The sequence below is a fragment of the Bos mutus genome, chromosome 4 (genome assembly GCF_027580195.1).
Source record: "Bos mutus isolate GX-2022 chromosome 4, NWIPB_WYAK_1.1, whole genome shotgun sequence".
Classification (NCBI taxonomy): Eukaryota; Metazoa; Chordata; class Mammalia; order Artiodactyla; family Bovidae; genus Bos; species Bos mutus.
The window spans coordinates 99,013,574-99,031,552 of record NC_091620.1 but is presented as its reverse complement, the minus strand read 5'-3'; the positions used below and the strand labels follow the sequence as shown (position 1 = coordinate 99,031,552).

General features: G+C 40.1%; 1 protein-coding gene across 1 annotated transcript in view; it reads right to left on the bottom strand.

Annotated features, from left to right (window-relative positions):
* THSD7A (thrombospondin type 1 domain containing 7A) overlaps positions 1 to 17,979 on the bottom strand; it is a 479,501-nt gene that overhangs the window by 6,818 nt on the left and 454,704 nt on the right. Inside the window, exons 23-26 of the mRNA XM_070369781.1 lie at positions 9,413 to 9,586; positions 5,505 to 5,600; positions 2,331 to 2,413; positions 1,768 to 1,978 (exon numbers count right to left, since the gene is read on the bottom strand). Of these exons, the coding sequence (XP_070225882.1) occupies positions 1,768 to 1,978; positions 2,331 to 2,413; positions 5,505 to 5,600; positions 9,413 to 9,586 (564 nt within the window). The remainder of the gene's footprint in view (positions 1 to 1,767; positions 1,979 to 2,330; positions 2,414 to 5,504; positions 5,601 to 9,412; positions 9,587 to 17,979) is intronic.

Below are 17,979 nucleotides of genomic sequence, written 5' to 3'. Positions count from 1 at the left end.
TGACAGGAACATTTAAAATTTGGTTTTCTGGTCTCATTCTCTTTGAACTTCTGTTTTATATTCTGAATAAACTTCAAATGGATGATAGTATTAATGATTTTGTCTAACTTGTTCCTCACACCATTTATTTTCTGTTACACCCAACCAGCTAAACATTAATTTTATTTATATTTATTTTTTAAACATTAATTTTAATATTGAAATTATAGATTGGGCAAACTGACCCCACAGAGACTGGTTTATCCAACATTTGAAAGATGTCAAAATCAGTACTATGATGATGATGATGATTATTTTTGCCTAGAGCTGGATCAACTTAGGAGTTCATTCATATGCTGGAAATAAACCAAGTTAATATTCTAGATATTCTTTTTTTCAATTCTAAATATTTTAAAAAACTGAGTGAGTTCAAAATCAAAAGAACTGTTCTACTGTTGGGTTTATCCGTCCTGAGAGAAGTTCAACAAATATTTTTGGGTTTTTCAGAAAACAAGAGCATGCTCTAATTGTATGTTTTTATAATGTATACCTTTTTAATATATTAAAATGTTCATTTTAGGAAAACTATAAAGTGAAAAATGACAATAATAATATGTTATATTTAAAAAGCAGTCTTGATATGAGGAGATCTGCTTGGATTCTTGGTCAAGGTCAAGACTGCAAATGGCCATTTGTTGGTCCGCCATCTTGGACGCTGAGAAGAAGAGCTGCCCATGCTTACACAGACAGGTCAGCTTTACAAAATAAATTTTATCTTCAGATCAAAATCTAATAAAGTCAGGGATGATGTGGTTATATATTAATCACCCAAGCAGTGAAAATACTTTTAAAAAATCCCAGTAGTGATTCACCAGTAAGGTAGTGTTTTGACTCCATGCATTAAAAATACAGCTGTGCTAGCTATGCCAATTCTTTCCTTCCTTTCTCAAGTTTCTACTGGCGTTAGGAAGAAGTTTATGCTTTGCTTTGCCTGGCAATTTCCTTTGGTCATGAAGTGGTAATCCCTCTAGGGTGTGAGGAGAAGTGGCATGAGCTGTTACATATAGCTCTCGCAGCACATTTTCAAGCACCAGCTTAGTCCCAGGGGTGAGTTTATGGCTGAATCAACTGAGGAGACCGAATGCGCAGAGTAAGGCTAGAATGTGATCAGCCTCCAGGCTTCACGTCCATTACTGGATACATTATGAGCTGTCTGTTTAATGATATGGGTCTGGTCAGTCTCCAAGTTTAGACTGTCCCATCGAGACAGGACGGCTCCATGCCTGTCCCCATGTATCTGGTCCTAGTACAGATTCTGAGTATTTGAGTGTGCCAGCTCCAAGCACTGACAGAAATTGGTCTGGCTGCCAAGCATCCCCTGCATTACTGACCTTCCCATATAGGGTTCAAATATTTAACACTCTGTGGTCAGATGGAAAATTCTTGAATGTCTTTTCATAGTTTTGATTTGTTCTAGTTCTGCATGACAACACACTTTCGCCCTAATATTTTCACTGTTAGATTGCTTTAATCAATGTGAAAATAATTCTAAATTTATGACTGAAATTTATCAATCCTAGAATTTTTCTCAGAAGAGAGCAGATTCATATCTCTGAATTTTGAGTATGATTGTCTTTTTCATAATAATTGTAAAAATTATACGAATATAAGACAGTATCAAAAGAAATGACTACAGATGAAATAATTCTCTCTTAAGAAAATGCTTGCTCATTATTGGTTAAATATACAGCCAAGGAATGCCGCATCAGCACTGTCTGGTAACTTCACCTGGCCCAAACGGCTGCAGAAACCAGGTCCTTCCCCGTCCCACTGGGTTACTGGAGGGCTGGGTTGGATGCACTGCCCGACTGGTTTTCACGTCTCCTCTTTTGTCCTCCACAGTGGGTATCACCATCACGGGGATAAGTGTGCACTGCTCAAGTGTACCATTGGAAGACATGACTTCAGTGTACCCTTCTTCACAACTGCATGTCCTTGTCTGCAGGAGAACAAGACTTACACTGTACATGCAAGGTGATCTTTGTAAGTATACCACACCTGACCTGAATGGCAGGCTTTAAAGAAGTACTGTTCTGGGAATTTACTCCACGTAATTTCTGTCACCACTATGTAAAAAATAACACACTTTTTTGGTACCTTATACAAATTTATTCTAATGGTAGAAGGAAGTGCATTCAGAATTATTTATACTGGTAAAAAGAAGTAGTCCCAAAATAGAATTTTTATGCCTCAAGACATTTTTTGGGGGGTGGGGGGGATGGATTGTACCAGAAGCAGTGTGATGACAAACGATGAAGCTGGCTTGTCTACTCTAATGAATTCACACATACCTCGCTACAGTATGAGTGGGGTTGACTACACGGTGGGTTACAAGACCTGTCAGCATCAGGCTGGCGCACCACTAAGCAGCCCCCTGCAGAACAGAAAATCATATTTTGACAAATAGCATCTCTTGCAGTGATAAAAAAAATAAAAATAAACCATTGCTGTAGAGGGGTCTTTGAATCCTGAGCTGCCTTGGGAGTCCCACAGACTTCTGAGGGCAGCTGACTGGAATACCTGGTTAACCTTGACCACTTTATTTAGGAACTTGAGACCCTTCTCATTCAGAGGACACAGTACTTGCCACCCCAGCAGGTGCTCAGTAAGTACCTGTTGAGTAGATGATTTTATAGCCGATACTTTGAAAACACTAATTGTCTGCAAGCTAATGTCATAGTTTCTGAGACCAAGTCCAACATTAAAAAGCAGATTTAATTCTCTTTTAAACTTAAAATTCTTTCCTTGCTTTTCAAATGAACAGTCTTCAACTTAAGATACCTTTTTGATCTATGTGAATGGATTTTTTTATGATACGTATTTCTTTTGGAGAAAGTCACTAATTCAGGATTTTTTTTTTTTTTTTTTGGTATATAAGAAAACAAATGCAGCTTCTAAGTGGTATGTCTGCACTATTGTTTTAACTTGACACTGCAGTTCTCCAGTGACTCCTCTTATTTCCTCCTCCTTCTCGAGTTTAATACCAGGTATGCCACAGTTGTTACAATGAAGTTTTCAAGATGAGACTAGATGTCATTAAGAAACAGAACTGGTAGCATGTAAAGAACTCATAGCTTCAAACCACACTTGATCAATTTCACAGAATTTTAGCAAAACAAAAATTTTCCTTTATTTATGGAACTGATGATCCTCTGGAATCTAATTAAAGATGTTAATTCTTTGCCTTATCACTTAACATTATAAACAAAATATTCACAGAGAAATTGTTATGGAAAAGCAGTTAGTCATTGCAAGGCAGCTGGAGTGACATGGCTGTACTGAAGTTATCAGCATTAAACACATGAAGACAAAGGAAACCATTGTGAGTTTCCTGTAAGGACAACTATTCATAAAATTAGAACAATCGATCAAGGTAGGTAATATACTTTACATGCTTGACTATTTCCCATAAACAGTCTCACCTCTACTAAAAGATGGGAGAAGAATGCATATAGTGTTTTATCACAAATCATTTACACAATTTTTTTTTTTTTTTGCTATAAAACAGCTTTAGATGGGGATAAATACATGGGATACTCTATGGAAAAGAAATTGAAAATATGATTTCTACAGGTAAGTCTTTTAAAATTTGACTTACCTTATATTGGGGAATAGCTCCAATTTCAGTGTGAAAAGAACTTGTAATGTGTAGAATAAAAGTCAGACAACGATTATTTGCATCCATATTTGGGGGGAAAAAAAAGAAAACACTGAAAACTAACAGGATTCACTGGGAAAGCTATAAAACTCCTGATTAGTTTAAAGAAGGTAGACATTCATTTTCAACACCTGAGTTGAGTGGTGTCCATGCATGCTAATTCACTTCAGTTGTGTCTGACTCTCTGTGACCCCGTGGACTGTAGCCAGCCAGACTCCTCTGTCCATGGGGATTCTCCAGGCAAGAATACTGGAGTGGGTTGCCATGCCTTCCTCCAAGCAATCTTCCTGACCCAGGGATTGAACCTGCATCCCTTACATCTCTTGCATTGGCAGGTGGGTTCTTTACCAGTACTGCCACCTGGGAAGGACCACCTCTCTCATGTCTTCAGGTTCAGAAAGCCTGTGCTCCTCTCCCCAAAGCTCTGTCTCCCCCTGTTGCCTCTGAGAGTGCCTTGCTTGGATTTTTTTTTTCCCAGAAAATGACACTGTCAGAGAGTAAAGGGTTTCCTGGTAGGTATCTTGTCTTTATTATAGATGTGTCCATTGAGAGTTGCTATTATCAAGTGTTTCTTAACCCAGATTGCTCATGTATAAAATCTTATCTTCACAAGAACACAATTTGACATCCTGCTCTAGCTTTCATAGGCTGGAAATGCATAATTAGGTTTCAGTAAATCCAAGTAACTTAAAATTCAATATAAAAATTTATGCTTTCCAAAAAGCATATTGATCCCTGATCCTGTCATCTTACTGTAGATGTTACAATTAAATTTACAAATGGATATTACTCAGAGGCACCAAAATGCACACTACCTTTTTCTCTGCCAGAGGGTCAAAACAATGGCAGCAGGTCAGTGTTTGAGACACTGGGGACCCATCTCTGGGTCCATAGGTTTGATGCTGAGGTTCTTCTTCTGACCTTAGTTCCTTGATAGGAAATTTTTGCAGGGTGGCTCACTCTATCTCGGGAGCCAATTTTCTTCCCTCTTCAAGAGTCTTTGGGATCCCTTGCATTTACTGGACTCAGATAAGGAAACTTTTAGTAACTGTCTTGGAGAAGGAAATGGCAACCCACTCCAGTGTTCTTGCCTGGAGAATCCCAGGGACAGCGGAGCCTGGTGGGCTGCTGTCTATGGGGTCACACAGAGTCGGACACGACTGAAGTGACTTAGCAGCAGCAGATTAATTCTATGGGGTCTGTTTGGGTCAAAGGGAATTAAAAAAAAAAGCTCTTCATTTGGATGTCTCCTTTCAATGTATAATAAGGTTTGAGTGGGGACAGAGTAGGTACTGTGACTACTCAGATGCTCTGAGCTTGAGTTTTACCAATAGGTCTTGTATCTTAGTTAATTAAAAAAACTAGAGCTTATACATTTCTGAATTTAAGCAAAATGTTTGGATTTGTATAATCATATTATCTTGGCAATGTTTTTGGACTGCCTATATTGCCTCTAAGGCACAGAAACAGATATAGTCAACAAAACACTGACTTTTTAGCATGTAGTAAGTTACTAATATATAAAACTTTTAAGAAAACAATCTGAGATTAACTTATAATAGTAATTTATTAGAATTAGACAGTAATATCTAAAATGGCTTGGTGAGGGGGAATTTAATTGAAACATTTAAAAGTAAAATAATTTATCACTGGTCATCAGGTACACAGCTCAGGTGTTGTGAACTCAACCACATGTGGAATACTGAAAGAATATCTCTGTTTTCTTATTTTCTTTAACCAATTACACGTGTGTTATAGGAAGACTTTCAAAGAACGTCTTCTTTGAAAGAAGGAATGGAAGGTTTACCTGTTACATTTACACCATCTGATCTTTGACACCAGACTGTTCGGGAAGAGCCCTTCCAAGCACTGGCCATCCATTTATACTCGTAACACTGTCCATCTGCAGGGACACAATACACATTAACAGAGGCATTCTGCAGGCCAGGGGGACATCACGGAGACAGGTATTAGTGAAATATTTATAAACAATTAGAAAGGGATAAGAAGTCCATCCTGAATGATTCAAATGTGAAGTTACCATCCTGAAGTTGCCATATAGATGTTACAAAATTCCAGATGCGTGCCTAAATGCCAACTAATTTTCCAAGTCGGCTACCACACTGTTTGATGTGAACCCAGATTTTCAATTTAAATTTATGTTTTATTTAAAGCATTATATCAGACATACAAATAAGGACAAATAACTGAAAAAATATATTCAACTACCTATCATTCAATTTTAATAAATATTACTGTTTAGTCATATTTGCTTTAGTTTTATTTGTTGGTGAGTAAAAAATACTAACAAACTTGATGGCCTGTTATAGTCCTTCCTGATCTCCCTCTGTGTCTGTCCTGCAATATGTACTATTTTGAAGTAGATACAAGCATTTCTGTGACAGGCTTTTTATTCTTTGAATATGACTATAATATAAATATATGTAATCCATAAATGACTTACAGCATTATTTTTAGGCAGTTTTAAAAGTTAAAAAGCATTATATTGACACATGACACATATATCTTTTTGAAACTTAATAGCCAATGTTATAGACGAACTATTTCTGTGTGATTTTTTAATACAGACACAGTCAATTAATTTTAACTGCTGCATAGAATTCCATGATACTAACTACAATTTATTTCCTCTATGGATGAGCTTTTACGTCGTGTTCAATTTATACTATTACAACAGTGCCTCAGTGGCCAGCCTTGTGCAAGCCTCCTAGTGTTTCTTTAAGGTAAATACTTAGAAGGGAAATTTCTGGGCTTTACTGTAGGGATAGCTGAAACTTTACTAAACACAGCTCATTGTTTTTCTTTAAATGGTGACAGTTTACATACCCGCCAGTAGTGAATAAGAGTTACTATTACTCTAAACCCTCAAAAACATTTGTAAGTTCCAGATTTAAATTTCTTGTCAGTGTTGAGGGTATGGAAAGCTATCTTGTCATTTTAACTTGCAGCTATTATCAAACAGTAAGAAAAACGTTTTGCAGCATTTAGATTTCCTCTTGTGAACTGCTTATGTATATCTTTTGGTTCTCCCCAACCCTTACTGAAATCTATGCCTTTTCTGAGTTGTGGGAATTTTTTATTCTAGAATAACAGTTCTCAGATGATGGTCCGGGGACCAGGGATGCCTTTGGCATTCCCTCAGAATATGTGTCGGAGAAGGCAATGGCACCCCACTCCAGTACTCTTGCCTGGAAAATCCTATGGACGGGGGAGCCTGGTAGGCTGCAGACCATGGGGTCGCTAAGAGTTGGACACGACTGAGCGACTTCACTTTCACTTTCATGCATTGGAGAAGGAAATGGCAACCCACGCCAGTGTTTTTGCTTGGAGTATCCCAGGGACAGGGGAGCCTGGTGGGCTGCTGTCTATGGGGTCACACAGAGGTGGACACGACTGAAGCGACTTAGCAGCAGCAGCAGCAGCAGCAGAGTATGTGTGTGAGGATTTTCCCCTCTAACTGCACAGCTGGGTAAGTAAGCCTGGACTTCCCTCACATATAGAAACTAAACTAAGATGGCCATAGACTGAATGCAGAGGCAGATAAGAGAATCCAGCTATCTTGAGTTAAGCCAGATGTTACAGAGACGTGGAAAAGTGTAAAAGAAGACCATGCCTGTCATAAAAGTTATTTTCTTTTTGCTTTGGAAAATAGTTATTTTTTGGGAAATATGTTATGATAACATACAATTGATTTGTGATTGTTTTAAATAAGTTACCAAATATTTAAAAACTTAACAGTTGTCATTTTTCAGTGTGCAAATGTTTGATATGTATACATCAAAGAAAAGCCATTTGGGGTCCTCCACAATTTTACAACTGTGAAATTGTCTTCGAATGCTGAAAAGCTTTAGGATAGTTGTTCTAGACATGAATTCCTTCAAACTGACTTCAGATATCTCTTCTGTGTCTGTGGCTTGTCTGGTTTATGAGCTGCTTTACTGTGTGTGCATGCTCAGTCGCATCGCATTCTCTGTGACCCCGTGGACTGCAGCCCGCCAGGCACCTCTGTCCATGGGATTCTCCAGGCAAGGCTCCTGGAGTGGGTTGCCATGCCCTTCTCCCATTTCAATATGTAGAAGATTTAAATTTTGATTTAAAAGTATTTTTATTGTTTACCATTTTTGTTTGTGATCTTGGTGTTGTACTGGGGAGATTTTTCTCATTTTTTTTCTACCCAACTTTATTTCTTAAGATTTCACATAAATGGGAGTTGTCTGTTTAAATTTTAGTAAGACTCATAATTAAGGCCATCTAGGTTTTAGTGTGTGTGCATGTGTGAGCCTATCTGACACACTTGGGTTTTAATAGTTACAGAACCTATGGTTTGCTTCTCTATTACTCTTGATAAATAACATTCTAAATAGCTGTCAAGTTTTTACATTTATTAGCAAAATATATTCACAGAAATTATAGTTTTTAAACACTATCAGTATTATAACTGTGTCCTCTTTTTTGTTTCATTGAGTTTTCCATGAGGTGGTCTACTTTGATCAAAAAACAAGCTATTGGTTTTATTGATTATCTTGGTTATTTTCTATCTCACTGAATTTGTATTTATCTGTATTACTTGTATGTTATCTCCCTTTACTTTTCTTTTTTTTTTATTTAAATTGAGTTGAAAGTCGAGTTTATATTACACTTTTTTCTCTCCTGTATAAACACGTAATGCTTTAAATCCCCTTCTAAATACTTTGCTGCTGCACCCTGCATACATGTGATGTGTAATGCTCTAGAAATGCAGCTTTCAGCTTTTAGTTCTGTGGGTGCATGAGAGAAGTTCTTTGCAATTGTTGTTGCTGATTCCTAACTGTCATGATGGGGTAAACAATCCTCTTTCTTTTCTTGGGCATTAACTCACTTATTGTAACTGCTGTCCTATCTCTCCTTCTTTACTTACCCTGTCCCCAGAATATGGATGGTAAATTTGAGAAAATGTAATCAAAGGTGGATAATTCAATAATTCCTGGGTTAAGTCATCTAGTCAGGTGGCTTTTTCTGTAAGCACTGTTCTCTAACATTCTAAGCTTTCCTCAACTTTTCAGTAATACAGATGTTATTTTGGCCCTTCTTTGCTAATATATGTCATGCTCCTTAATTATTTCAGAACATAAGCAAGAATGAGAAGGTGTTTTGTTGAGCAAGACATTCTCTGCTACATGACAATAATGCTCTGAGGTTTTTGTAAATGTATTGCTTATATTGGGTGCATGGCTCTGTGTGTATATACATATACACATGACATAGAAACATATATTTTTATATATTCTGTTTATAAAATTCAGACCAGTCCTTACCAATACTTTATCAATTTCTGAGACTATAGTAAAATGTCTCATTTTGCTATTTCTTTGTAATTTTTCTTTTGATTTAAATAAATTGAGGATATTTTTAGATTCACATTGGATCAGGATTGTTATAGGTATGTACAAATAACATGCTCCAAATGATCTTAGCTTGCTTTAACTCATAAAACTTAGAGATACTCTTAAGTATTTCATACCTAACTTATGAAGGGTGGCAAGACTCTTTTTCTCTAAATCTTTAGAATTCAGAATCATACCCTTAACCTAATTCTCAACTTTTTAAAAGTGAGATCTTAGCAAATTTCCTTATCTAAGAGAAAAATTTACACTTTTTCCTTTGCTTATCAACACAACACTAAAATAAATAGGTGTTATGAATGGTCGCACTCACCATCACATGGTTTTGTTTCCAGCTTCTGCTCGGGGCACAGATGTTGGTTCTCTAGTTCTTGTATAATCACTGCTCTGGAACGGACCTGTATTCCACCAAAGCCGAGGTCCTCGCCATTCACACAGGTCAGCTGACACAGGCTCCAGGAAGACCAGTCCTTCAAATAACAGTCACCTGCAAAACACAGGGTGGTAGTTTATACCCTTGCCCGTAAAGAATAGCCAGCCAGATCATCATTTTATGTTTAAGCCAATTAAGCATTGTTTTTAGGTATGCCAGTCATACATGATATTGGTAAGGCGTATATTCAGTTCAGTTCGTGTCCGACTCTTTGCAACCCCATGAACTGCAGCACGCCAGGCCTCCCTGTCCTTCACCAACTCCCAGAGTCCACCCAAACCCATGTCCATTGAGTCAGTGATGCCATCCAACTATCTCATCCTCTGTCATCCCATTCTCCTCCTGCCCTCAATGTTTCCCAGCATCAGGGTCTTTCCAAATGAGTCAGCTCTTTGCATCAGGCGGCCAAAGTATTGGAGTTTCAGCCTCAACATCAGTCCTTCCAATGAACACCCAGGACTGATCTCCTTAGGAAGGACTGGTTGATCTCCTTGTAGTCCAAGGGACTCTCAAGAGTCTATTTATACATTTGTGCTAAAAGTGTCATTTTCTGAGTGGATGTTACTGAGTATAGGCTATGTGTTGCTTAATGATATCAAATGTAAACTATGTTTAAAGCAGCTTGTCTGTCATGATTCCCCTTATCTTAAATGACAACGATACTGAATTAACACCAACCACCGCAACTCTTGTCATTATCATCATAAAGAGGTTTGCTAAGCACTTGGTACTATTAAAAGAAAATATAAATAGACAGAGGTCTTGTTATCTAGGTATTCAAAATTTTGAGGAACTTGAAGTCCAAGGCTTGGTTCCTATTTCTTCTCAAAGCTGTGGTGGTGAGACAGCCAACCAATCTGCTCTGGTGTGGCAGTAACACACACAATTTCCTCTGACCTGTATCTTCAGTCTACTTCTGCCACTCTCTTCAATTATATACTGAAGAATAATATAGATGCAAAATGATGACACAAGTGCACAGACAGCTGAATTTTCACAATCTGATTAAATACCCATGTAAGCAACCTTTAAATCAAGCGACCAAGCATTCTCAGAATCTCAGTAACCCTCCCCAGGTTATGCACGGAGCAGAACCACATGCGCTTTCTATAGTTTGGTTTCTTTCCCTCATTAATGTTTGTGAGATCCACCACAATTTGCTCATTGTTACTGCTGTGCTTTATTATATAAACATACCACCATTTACATATCCATTATACTACTGACGGGAGTGTATAGAGTTGTAAATTTTTCTCATTATGAATACTGCTGTTGTGAACATTTTAGTGGGTCTTTTGGTGAACTTACATAGGTATCTCTTTTGGGTTTATAACTAGAAATTAGTTATAGTTCTGTAGAATTGTTGGGTCATAGTATGTGTTCATCTTCAATCATTTTCAGAACAGGGAAGACTTAATGCAATACACCTTTCCCATACACTAATTCATTCTTTAGGACACTGCTTGATGATACCGTTCAGAGGGTACAGTACATTTTGATAAATACAGATCCATAAGAAGTTCTTATCACTTTATTTCAGCCATATCACCTAATTTATATTGTCTTATATTATGCTGAAGATGTCTAACGTTAGCACAAAGTTGCCTGCAGATCTGATTAATGAAAAAAAACTTGTGGCAGGATTAAGAAGTTCTGGAAAGATGTGAATTATTGACAAACAGATCCATGTATAATACTGAAGTGGACTGAATTTTGTGGGCCTTGATTATAGTGTGTTATTATTACTCTGTGTAATGTCATCCTAAAATGAAGGAAATTCTAGTAAATTTTGGAATTGCTAGGGAGAAACTAGTAATAATTTTTAAGCGGTCAAAGAAAGTTTTAGAAATATTTATATCCCTTAGGAAATGCTCCTTTTGGGTCACTCAGTTTTTAATTATACAGGAGAAACTATTAAAGATGAAATAGAGGAGCTCCTGTCAATATGAGTGTAGTATAACTTCATCTCAGAGACCACAAACTCCATGGAAGTAAAATACACCTTTTTACTACTAGGCTTTAGCTCTCTTCTCATACCACTTGACATAGTGTATTTTGACACAAAATTCAATCTTTTAATGTTAGTCTGTAAATTATACAATTAGCACGCCAAAATAATCTATGTCAAGCTTCCAAGATTTAATAACAGTAAATGAGTGTGAGGCACTGACTTGCATAAAATATATTTTTATATTTTGTCATATAAACCACTGTAATAATAAAACTACACTCTGTCTGCCAAAGATAATTACAACTGTTTGAAATGCATTTGCTACCTCAATATTCTACTCTTTAAGCTTATTAGCTCATATGTTGCTAGCTTTTAAACCCATCATTGGAAAAAATTAGCAAGAGAGGAGTGGAAATGAATAGATTGTAATTTACAACAGGAGCCTCCCACTGGATTTCTAATTTGCTTTAATTAAAATGGTGAATTGCCCTGTTCTATGTTACTATGAGATCTTGAAGTTTTTCAAGTTGTTTACAACAGATTTTATATTGGAGTCCAGTTGATTAACAATGATGTGTTAGCTACAAGTGTACAGCATAAGTGATTCCCTGTACCTATACAAGTATCCATTAGTTTTCAACTTCTTTTCCCATTTAAACTGTGACAGAACATTAAGCCAAGTTCCCTGTGCTATGCAGCAAGCCTTGTCAATTATCTGTAGGAGTGTGTATATGTCAGTCGCAAACTCTCAAGCCACTTCCCAACCCCTTCCCCTCTGGTAACCAAGTTTGTGCTCTTGTGAGTCTGGATCTGTTTTGTAAATAGTTCATTTGTGTCTTTCTTTTAGATTCCACGTGTAAGCACCATCATATGGTATTTGTCCTTCTGTGACTTACTTCACTTATTATACTAATCTCCAGGCCCATCGCTGTTGCTGCAAATGGCACAGCTCCATTCTTATTAATGGCTGAGTAATATTCCCTTGTATGTATGTACCACATCTTCTTTGTCCATTCCTCTGTCAATTACATCGACACTTGGATTACATCCAGGTCTTGGTAATTGTAACCACCACCACCAAGAACACAGGCATGCGTGAATCTTTTTCGAATTATGCCCAGGAGTGGGACTGCTAGATCATATAGTGGTTGTATTTTTAGTTTTTTAAGCAGCTTCCATAATGCACTCCTAAATGGTTGTACCAAATTATATTTCCACAAACTGTGGGAGGGTTCCCATTTCTCCAGTCTCTACAGCACTTACTGATGTTGACTTTACATGATGGTCATTCTGACAGGTGGGAGGTGATACCTCCTTGAATTAATTTGCACTTCTCAAATACTGACAGAAACCTCAGCAGAACAGAGTTGAGAGCCTGGGGTTTGTCTGAGGTGGGGTTTGGCTGGTGAAGGGAAATGGGCAAGAAGTAATGACACACAAACCCTTGGGTGGGTGTTCTGGCACATTCCACTCTCATTGAGAACCCAGAACAGTACTTTCTGTAAGTCTGCTGCTACTGCTGCTAAGTCACTTCAGTCGTGTCCAACTCTGTGCGACTCCAGAGACGGCTCCCCCGTCCCTGGGATTCTCCAGGCAAGAACACTGGAGTGGGTTGCTGTTTCCTTTGGTGCCCCAATAAGCAGAGTTGGGAATGAAGAAATGCTGCCTCCTCGTGGCCATTTTGAGTAAAAGCAACTTTAAAACAGGTGCACAGGGGCACTTAAAACTCACAAAGTCTGCGGGACTGTAAGACTCCTTCCTTCAAGAAATGGCCTGGGGTACATAATAGAATAACAATTCAAACAGGGCAGGCTTTTAAGAAGCCAATTTCAGGTAACTTTACTCACTGTTTAAAAGAAAAAAGGACCTAACAAAGATCCTCAACATTGTCCATCATTCTGTTCTGTTCTGTGAAGTCGCTCAGTCGTGTTCGACTCTTTGCAACCCCATGGACTGTAGCCCACCAGGCTTCTCCATCCATGGGATTTTCCAGACAAGAATACTGGAGTGGGGGTTACCATTTCCTTCTCTAGGGGATCTTCCCGACCCAGGGATCAAACCTGGGTCTCCCGCATTGCAGGCAGACGCTTTAACCTCTGAGCCACCAGGGAAGCCCCATCATTAGAGGAATGCAAATCAAATCTATACTGAGGGATCACCTCTCACCTGTCAGTAAGGCAATCATCAAAAAGTCTAAAAACAGTAAGTGGTGGAGTGGGCCTGGAGAAAAGGAACTCTCCTCAGTGCTGCTGAAAATGTAAACTGTTAACATCCACTGTGGAGAACAGCATGGAGTTTCCTTAAAAACCTAAAGACACAGATACCACATGGTCTGGGCTATTTCAGTTCAGTTCAGTTCAATCGCTCAGTCATGTCCGACTCTTTGCGACCCCGTGAGTCACAGCACACCAGGCCTCCCTGTCCATCACCATCTCCTGGAGTTCACTCAGACTCACGTCCATTGAGTCAGTGATGGATATATACACAGAAGGACCTACCAGTGATCATTCTAGGTGAGTTATGTCAGACACAGGAAGACAAATATCATACGGTATCGCTTATAGATGGAATCTAAAAAACTGATACCAAAAATTCATTTACAAAGAGACTCACAGTCTTGGAAGAGCCACTCAAGATTACTGAAGGGGAAAGAGTGAAGGCAGGGTTTGATCAGGATGTTGGGATTAATATATACACACTCAAGTATCTTAAAAAAGAGCATCACCAAGGGACTAGAGTACAGCTCAGGGAAACCTAGTTAACGCTTCAGCATACATGAGAGAGGCAAAGCATCCCCCAAAGACCAGATATTCATCACTGTATACCTCTTCAAGTTGCTGTATCCTACAACCAACTCAGCACTGGAAAGCAACTATACTTCAGTAGAAAGTAAACATTAATGTGATAAATGAATTGCCTCCTATATTCCCCTCAGGGCTCAGTGACCTGGGCTGCTGCCACAGCCCTGGAGACTGAGCTGCCTGGGTCTGAGAAGGATATGCCAGCAACTGAGCCCCTGTGGGGGGGCTCCCCTGGTGGCTCAGCTGGTAAAGAATCCACCTGCAGTGCAGGAGACCCCTGTTGGATTCCTGGGTTGGGACAATGTCCTGGAGAAGGGATAGGCTACCATTCCAGTATTCCTGGGCTTCCCTGGTGGCTCAGATGGTAAAGCATCTACCTGCAATGAGGAAGACCTGGGTTCAACCCCTGGGTCAGGAAGATCCCCTGGAGGAGGGCAAGACAACTCACTCTAGTATCCTTGCCTGGAGAATCCCCATGGACAGAGGAGCCTGGCGGGCTACAGACCGTGGGGTCGCAGAGTTCTCCATGACTGAGCAACTAATTGCACTGCAGGACCTATACTGTTTGTCCCCGCTGGATGAAAGCACAGTCTCGGGACCCAGACCGGCCCTCCACAGCCACACCACGCCTAAGGTTCCCGGAGGATGGTGGACCCTTTGGGCTGGAGGAACTTTGAAAAGATATCTGGTCTCCAGGGCTCCCCGGTGGTGGGGTTCCTACCTCCAGATTCCTTCCTTAGTGGCGTCCAACTTAATGACAGCGCATTCTGCAGGGAAGAATGGAAGGTTTGGGGTTCTGTCAGGTAGTGGGGGTGAAAAATGATGGGCAAGAAGCAATGAGACGTGAGCCTGTGGGTGTTCTGGCACATTCCACACTCATTCACAACTCAAAACAGGCCTTCTCTCTGAGTCTGGGGCAGCAATAACCAGAAGCGCTGCCACACTTGGGCTGTTTCCAGTAACAGCAGCTTTAAGACCAGTGCTCGGGGCACATTGAACTCCAAAGGCCTGCAGGGCTATAAACACCTTCTACCCCGCAGTCATGGCCTGGGGTACCTAACCAACTAACACTTAGAATTGGCTTTGTTTACCTGTGGCGGATTCATTTTGATATTTGGCAAAGCTAATACAATTATGTAAAGTTTAAAAAAAAAAATTAAGTTATACAATCATAAAAAAAAAAAAGAATTGGCTTTAAAAAAGCAAATTTCAATAGGTAAATGTTAATCACACTCTCTGAAAGAAAACAAAACAAAACAAAAAACACCTACAAGGATCCTTACCAGTGCCCACTAAGAGACGTACAACCGAATCTACACAGAGGCATCACCATCGACTTTGACCCATCAGAATGGCCATCACCAAAAAGGCTACAAAGAGTAAGTTCTAGAGAGGCTCTGGAGAAAAGGTGACCCTCCTCCAATGCTGCTGAAAACAAAGCGCTAACAGCCTCCCTGGAGAACAGCATGGAGATTCCTTAAAACCCAGACACAAGTAGAATATGGTCTGGAAATCCCACTCTTGGGTGTACATTTGGAGCAAAGTATGACTGGAAAAGACACATGTACCCCAACATTCATTGCAGCACTATTTACAATAGCCAGGACATGCAGGCAACCATAATATACTTCCAGAGATGAATGGGGGTGTGTGTGTGTATATATATACATACATACAAGAGGATGTTACTCAGCTCTCCCAATGAATGAACTAATGCCATTTGAAGGAACACCAATGATCATTCTAGATGAAGTACATCAGACACAGGAAGACAAAGGTCATAGGGTATCAGTTATAGATGGAATGTATAAATTGGTGCAAAAGAACACCTTCACAAAAGACAAAGACACAGTCTTGGAAATACCACTCAGGGTGACTGAAGGGGAAAGATCGGGGGTGGGGTGGGGAGGGTTTAAGCAGGACTTTGGGATTAACACATATGCACACTCAAATATCTCTAAGAGCATCAATAAGGGCCTACATTACAGCACAGGGAACCCTACTCAACACTCGAATACCTTATGGGGAAAAACATCCCCCAGAGATGAGATATTCATCTATCTTATCAAGTTGCTGCATACCTACAACATACTCAACGTTGGAAATCAACTATATTTCAAATAAAAATTTTAATTTGACAAATAAAATGAATTGCCTCCTATATTCCCCTCAGGCCTCTGTGAGCCGGGCTGCTGCCACACCCCTGGAGTCTGGGCAGCCGTGGGTGAAAGTCTGGACGGTCCTCGGATATGCCAACAAGTGGGCCCCCATAGGACCTGGAGTGTTTGTCCCCTCTGTGTGAAAGCACAATCTTTCACCCGGGCTGGCCCGCCACAGTCACACCAAGCTGAGGGCCCCCAAAGAAGGTTGGGCCTTTTGGGCTGGAAGAGCTCTGAAAAGTCATCTGGTCTCTAGGGCTCCCAGTGGTGGCGTTCTTACCTCCAGAGTCCATCTTTAGAGCTACCTGACTTGAAGATGATGACAGCACCTTCGGAAGGGCAGAACTGAAGAATTTGGGATTTGTCCAGAGATGCGGGTGAAGAGTGATGGGCAAGAAGTAATGAGACACAAGCCCTTGGGTCATTGTTCTGGCACATTCCACTCTCATTTACAACCCAGGACACAATTTTCTCTGACTCTGGTGCCCCAGTAACCAGAGATGGGGAAAGAAGAGGTGCTGCCGCCTCGTGGCCATTTCTAGGAACAACAACTTTGAAACAGCGGTCAGTTCAGTTCAGTTCACTCAGTCGTGTCTGACTCTTCTGACCCCATGAACTGCAGCACGCCAGGCCTCCCTGTCCATCACCAACTCCCAGAGTCTACCGAAACCCATGTCCACTGAGTCGGTGATGCCATCCAGCCATCTCATCCTCTGTTGTCCCCCTCTTCTCCTGCCCTCAATCCCTCCCAGCATCAGAGTCTTTTCCAATGAGTCAGCTCTTCGCATCAGGTGGCCAAAGTATTGGAGTTTCAGCTTCAGCATCAGTCCTTCCAATGAACATCCAGGACTGATCTCCTTTAGGATGGACTGGTTGGATCTCCTTGCAGTCCAAGGGACTCTCAAGAGTCTTCTCCAACACCACAGTTCAAAAGCATTAATTCTTCAGTGCTCAGCCTTCTTCACAGTCCAACTCTCACATACATACATGACCACTGGAAAAACGTTAGCCTTGACTAGACGGACCTTTGTTGACAAAGTAATGTCTCTGCTTTTGAATAGGCTATCTAGGTTGGTCAAAACGTTACATCCAAGGAGTAAGTGTCTTTTAATTTCATGGCTGCACCATCTGCGGTGATTTTGGAGTCCAGAAAAATAAAGTCAGCCACTGTTTCCCCTGTTTCCCCATCTATTTGCCAGGAAATGATGGGACCAGATGCCATGATCTTCGTTTTCTGAATGTTGAGCTTTAAGCCAACTTTTTCACTCTCCACTTTCACCTTCATCAAGAGGTTCTTTAGTTCCTCTTCACTATCTGCCATAAGGGTGGTGTCATCTGCATGTCTGAGGTTATTGATATTTCCTCAGGAAATCTTGATTCCAGCTTGTGCTTCTTCCAGCCCAGCATTTCTCATGATGTACTCTGCAGTTCAGTTCAGTTCAGTCTCTCAGTCATGTCTGACTCTTTGCGACCCCATGAATCGCAGCACGCCAGGCCTCCCTGTCCATCACAAACTCCCGGAGTTCACTCAGACTC